Source organism: Hydractinia symbiolongicarpus, chromosome 1 (genome assembly GCF_029227915.1).
Source record: "Hydractinia symbiolongicarpus strain clone_291-10 chromosome 1, HSymV2.1, whole genome shotgun sequence".
NCBI lineage: Eukaryota > Metazoa > Cnidaria > Hydrozoa > Anthoathecata > Hydractiniidae > Hydractinia > Hydractinia symbiolongicarpus.
Window position 1 is genome coordinate 27,456,284 of NC_079875.1, and position 5,959 is coordinate 27,462,242.

At 36.1% G+C, this 5,959-nt stretch overlaps 1 protein-coding gene across 1 annotated transcript; it reads right to left on the minus strand.

Annotated features, from left to right (window-relative positions):
- Nucleotides 1–2,292: 2,292 nt before the first annotated feature.
- LOC130648853 (P2X purinoceptor 7-like) lies at nt 2,293–3,350 on the minus strand. Its single transcript, XM_057454964.1, has 3 exons — nt 3,062–3,350; nt 2,556–2,676; nt 2,293–2,461 (listed from the first exon to the last, which is right to left on the minus strand). The coding sequence occupies exons 1-3, from the start codon at nt 3,348–3,350 to the stop codon at nt 2,305–2,307; spliced, it is 567 nt and encodes a 188-aa protein (XP_057310947.1). The 3' UTR covers nt 2,293–2,304.
- Between the last annotated feature and the right edge of the window lie 2,609 nt (nt 3,351–5,959).

Sequence of the window (5,959 nt, forward strand, 5' to 3'; positions counted from 1 at the left end):
TACAAAGTTATCTAGTTAGACATGTATCTTTCGTAGCGCTCGTAAGTTTCTATTCTTTGTTTTTCAAAAAAGAAGCTTTTTGATGGAAGGACCTGCCGAATATTTTCAGGGGGTAAATGTGCCCATTTTATTAGCATCATTTCATCGGCGCTACTTCTAATCTTTGTTTATTTAGGCTGAACTTACTGGTATCAAAAGAAAGAGACAGCTGACCGAGGATGCTGTTCCAACAATTTTTTCTTTTAGTAAGCCTGAAAATTCAAGAGAATCGACATCAAAAAGATTGGAAACTTTCGCTAAAAAACAAGTGTGTTTTTAAAATTTATGCTATTGCCAAAATGTGAGTTGTGCCTGTCTTTTTTCTTGGAAGTTATTCTGATCATTTTTTTTCTAGTGTGTTGCAAAGGCTTTAAGTGTGGAGGATGATGTTGACCTTGAAGTATACGCTGAACAAGAAATAATTTCATTGGTTAAGGAACAAGGCGTTAGTGCAATTGTGGAAACGGTAGAGAAATCGGTTGGTGCCAATACTTTTACCAGGTCCGTTAGAACACAATGTGATCCCTTAGAGGCAATTCATCCTGAGATACAACCAACGAAGGATGTTTTAAAAGTGAAATTTACTCTTCCGCACGGACGATGTAAGTCTACTAACACCGACCTATCCTTTCCTCCGCAAGCTGACGTGACATTCTTGCTGAATGCAAATATGGAAAGTGATCATGATATCGTCTCTGGTGATGAGTGCCCTTCTGATGATTCTTTATACTCACCGCAATTACAAATTCACATCGACGACAGTTATGATGAAAATATCAGCGAAGAAGAGTCTTTTGACACTGCTGAATGTAACCCAGGGCTCAAAAGCGACGCACAATTTCTTGTTTTCTGGTCTTGTCTGTTGACATTATTTCAAGTTTGTTTCACGTGTTTACAAAAAACGTGCATTACTCGTGTGGTAAAACGTGGAACTCTTATCATTGTTACTAGTATTTGTCCAAATAAACATGTTTTCAGCTGGCAGTCTCAACCTATCGTAAATGGAAGAGCAGCAGGGAACTTATTACTTTCTGCAGCCATATTGTATTCCGGAAACACATACGCCCGCATTGCCGAAATGATGAGTATTTTGAGGCTTCAGTTTATCTCTAAGTCCACCTTCTATGATATTTAAAGGTCCGTTCTTTTTCCAAAATTAAACACTTTTTATAAAAAATATCGAAATAACATTTATTCTGAGTGCGCTGCGAAAGAAGGGAATTTGATTGGTGATGGGCGAAGTGACTCTCCAGGTTACAGTGCAAAGTATGGTACGTACACTCTAATGAGCGTAGACATCAATAAAATCATCGACTTTCAAGTTGTTCATGTTAGAACTGCAGGGAATTCTAGTCGAATGGAGAAGTGGGGATTAGTAACGCTACTAAATAAGCTGCGTGACCACAAAGTGACAGTTTCAGCATTAACAACAGATCGCCATGTTCAAATCCGCGCATTCATGAAGAAAGAACATCCTGAGATAAACCACCAGTTCGACGTTTGGCACTTTGGAAAAAGCTTGAAAAAAAGCTTGACTGCTGCTGCGAAGCGCAAAGAATGTCTTGAGCTGATACCTTGGATCAAATCCATTATAAATCATTTATGGTGGTGCTGCGCTTCATGCGACAAAAATGAAAACGTTTTACGTGAAAGGTGGCTTAGCATTCTTTATCATATTCGTGGAATCCACTCTTGGCAAGGCAATGAATATTTCCATGAATGTGCGCACCCCACATTAGACCAGCAACGCAAATGGTTAAAGTTGAATTCACCTGCATATGAAGCAGTGGAGACTATTGTGCAAAATAAAAAAACTCTTGCCGACATGAACTATTTGGCGCACTTTTGCCATACGGGAAGCCTAGAGGTATTCCATTCTTTGCTTACCAAATATTGCCCGAAACGTATTCATTTCAGCATGGAAGGTATGATCGCGCGCACGCAGCTGGCTGTCCTTGATTTTAACTCGGGGACTAATTGTGAACAGGCTGTTACCAAAAAAGGAGTACTCCGCTATAAACAAGTCTTTTCACGAGTAACACAATCCTGGGTCGTAAAAAAAATTACCGAGAAGAAAGAAAAGGCGTATTTAGCAGAATTAATGACGGCTACTTTGGAACCAATCGACAACGAAAAAGATAAGTTACCACAAACAGGAGAAATTGCTGAAAGAATAACAGAGGTTGAAAAACCCGACAAAAGCGATGCCATTAAAGCCATCAGGACAAGATTTAAAACGTGACTTTTTTATTTTTTTATTTTTATTCAACTTTCTATAAATAAAACATATTTTTCATCTTCTGCCGGATATTTTCTTCGAATTGCCCATACTACACAAGAAGGAATCACTCTTCTCACCCCTTTTCCCAATCGACTGTGTATCCACCAAGTGAACTGTTTATAACCAGCGTAACGATAAGATCTATATAGAAAAATAAGGGAGGCATTATTGTCAGTTTTTTACCTTCTTTTTCTCGGACAAAAGAAGGGCTTGGAAACGAGGTTGAGCTACTTACTCATTTTTTAATTCTAAAGTGTCTCCTCTCAAATCATGCAATGCAGATAACGCAGTTTCTAAAACAGCTTTTGTCAAAACAACCACTTGAAAATCAGCAGCTTCTGTAACGCATTTATGACCTATGATAAGAGTGATTTTCAATTATACAATATTTATACCCCCGTTTTACTAACTTATCATTTCCACACGAACCTTATTCGATCTTTCGATCACGCATTTCAATGTTCTCCATCACGGAGAAAATGTAACATTACATAAGATTTCTTTGCATTTGTGTGCAAAAAAAAGCGCATGCGGAGGAATTAGATTGTTGAACCGTGAAATAAAAATAAATTGGCTTGTGAAGTAAAAAAAAAGTGATGAAAGATTATTTTATTGAAGCAAAAGATAAAGTTTTTGACGAAAAGAATGTAAAAGAAAAGCGATGAAATATATTTTTTATTTGTTTAAAAAGGAAAATTTCGCTTAGAAAAAAATTATATTTGCAGTATATATCCTACCTACCTTGGAAAAACTCATCAGGAATTTCGTTTGACTCGACACAGCACACGCTTTCAGTATCGGTTTCCATTGCTCTACAATTTCCACATTCACACCAATTTGCATTACCCGTACGTGGCTCTGCATCAGTAAAAGAAACCTCGTCATTTTCTACACCGTTACTAACTTCTTCCTCGTCAGACACAAGAGGTTCAAATTCGTATGGCTGTAGCTTTGTAAAGTCTTTTTCATGAAGAGAATTATCCGATTCTGAGCTTTCTAAGTTATATTCTTCGTCATTATTACAAGACATCTTATCAACGAACAATGTAAACAGTAAGTAAACAAAACTTTTAGAAGGCGTGCTGCTGAGCTCACGGACTTTTTGCACGATGTGACGTATGCTAATTTATTCGGACCTAGTCCTCTCGACTTTACGCGACCTTGCAAATTTATTTGAAATTGAAGATGTTTGCGGACGCGATTAAGGTATAAATAAAGATTTTTAACGATTGTAAAAGGTTTATTTTGACATATTTATGTATTGTCTTATAAAAATAACATTTTTTTCAAATATTTTTTTTTTCACTGGAGTGCCCCTTTAACTCAACTTTGCAGATACAGACAAAATGCGGCTATTATTAAGAAAACTACAACCCTTTGCATTTTGCATTTCCATCACGTGAAATAAGAAAATTATCCCGCTAAGCAAATCAGCCATTGATTCTCATGTTTTGGAAAGGGTGTTTGCTTCAATGTACACTCTCAAGCGATCAAAGATAGCCATCCGTTTTGCTAAAGAACTCTCACATGGAAAAGTATACATTCTTTGAATTTCTCAATGGTCAGCTATTAAACGTGTGGAAAGGCTTTGGTATTAAATTACTTTTGTGGAAAATTTTTAGTTGGTATTGCACCTTTCTTCAAAGATTTGTTAAAAAATATATACCCCCATACAGCCTACGCGTATTCTCTCCCGAAATACAAGAGATCTTTTTACTGCTTGTATGACGTCTTTAAAATATGGTCCGTTACAACAGCAAAATTTAGCTTTTTGTTAATAATATGATAAAATAGAGACGTCCGGTAACTTTTTTTGACCTCAATGGAATTAGTGTCGTAGCATTAAAGAAGTCACAATCAAACTTTGACGATACTTTAAAAAATTTTAAGCGTACGGATAATAACAGTCGAAAGTTTCTTAAGGACAATTCTGGCAAAAAACATTTTCCAGGTTTTGAAAGTTTGAGTTATGAAATGATTTTGCAAGAAAGTATTTTTCAAAGTACAATACACATGAAAAGATAATTTAAATCAATAAAAATTATCTACATGTAACCGATATTTGACTTACTGTCATTAGTATTCTCTAAACAAAAGTTAACTTAAAAGTCATGGTTAATAAATAACAAAAAGATATTTGTAACTCAGTTCTTTTTTTACAACATCTGTCGGCCATTATGAAGCTGAACGCAAAGTAGTAGGCTTGTCACATCTCTTGGTGCTGTATTCTTTTTTGTTCTTTCGTAGGACAACTTCATTTTGGATTTGGCTGAAAGAATACTTTTCTAGAAGTCCTTTACTGTCAAATCATTCGTCCACTCTATCTTCAGTAAGCTTTCCGCCCTTTATTAACTTCTTTCCTCGAGATACCAACACATCTAAGTCACTTTCTGAAAACAAGCAACGACGCTGAAACGGAGACCTTTTCACTTTGTTCAGCACTCTGAGTTTGTCATATACTTGTCTCGGTGAAGCATCTATTGAACTAATTGCCTCACATTTCTTCTTAACAAAACCATAACTAATTTCCTCATTTTTAAAAGCGGTTTCTATTTAACTCACCTCTTTTTCAGATCTGTTCTGTGAAGTGGGTGTGCATACTGATTGCGGAGTTGCTGTTTTATCAGGTGTAGTAGTTATTGGTCGGTTTTTTGTCATGGTAATCACTCCCGTAGAATAGATCTGTAACCACATTCATCCCAATACTGGCTGACTTTCTCATATTTCATATGTAATAATGGTCTTCCGCCCTACTCTTACAGCGGTAAATTTGCTTTTTTTTTCTCTTAATCCGATGCTTGTGGATTTCCTTATGATGTTCGCAGTTACATTTTTTGGTACATCTTTGCTCTCAAAGTTTCCTGCTTTCTTTCATGCTAAATGAAATCCTTACTTACGTCACCAGAGTTAATTTTCTGTCCTGACCAAGTTACAAAAACATTCTCAAATTTTGGGGATATTTGAGGACTTGCTCTAATGACGTAGATCTGCAACAGTCGTAGTTTTCTGCCGTTAAAATCATCTTAGCCGGACTGTAGTGTTTAACTGTCTTATGATCCCACACTTCTATGAGCCATTTCCCATCTTGCAACTCTGAACTTTTGAATTCTGCGATTGTCATGTTCGACGTTACGCCTGAGCGTGGTACACTTTTAAAGTGGATTTTTATGTACAAGTGATTCCTGATGAGGCAATAACTGATAATTCGGGAATTTTGATAATGTTTCAAAGATCGCAGCAGAGTTTTTAGCATTTTCACTATTATTATAGCGTTTTACTTGTTCATCATCTACAAGCATCGTAAAATCATCAACAGATCTTTTGTGTTTTAAAATCTTTTCCTGTATTTTTTAATTTTTACTCCACTGTTTAATTGTTTCAAGTAATGTGTGCATGTATCTCCTCACATTGGCCATGACTATGTCTTCTGCAAGTAAAAATTCGCACAGATATTTCTTGAAACATTTCCAATCCGTTCTCTTTGTGATGTTAAATCATCGCACGTTAGAAATATTTCTAAACAACACAGACTTCGTTCGACAACAACACAACAGTTTTGTTTTTTACATTTCAGATTCGAATTACATTCACATTCGAATCCGATAGAATTTCTATAAAAGTAAGCAACCTCGTCCCAGA

Bases quoted from the DNA above. Each gene is read 5' to 3' on its own strand.
- LOC130648853 (XM_057454964.1), bottom strand. From the start codon at position 3,350: ATGTCTTGTAATAATGACGAAGAATATAACTTAGAAAGCTCAGAATCG. The intron at 2,677-3,061 runs GTAGGTAGGATA...CTCTTATCATAG, and splicing joins TCCTGATGAGTTTTTCCAAG to GTCATAAATGCGTTACAGAA. The intron at 2,462-2,555 runs GTAAGTAGCTCA...TTTTCTATATAG, and splicing joins ACTTTAGAATTAAAAAATGA to ATCTTATCGTTACGCTGGTT.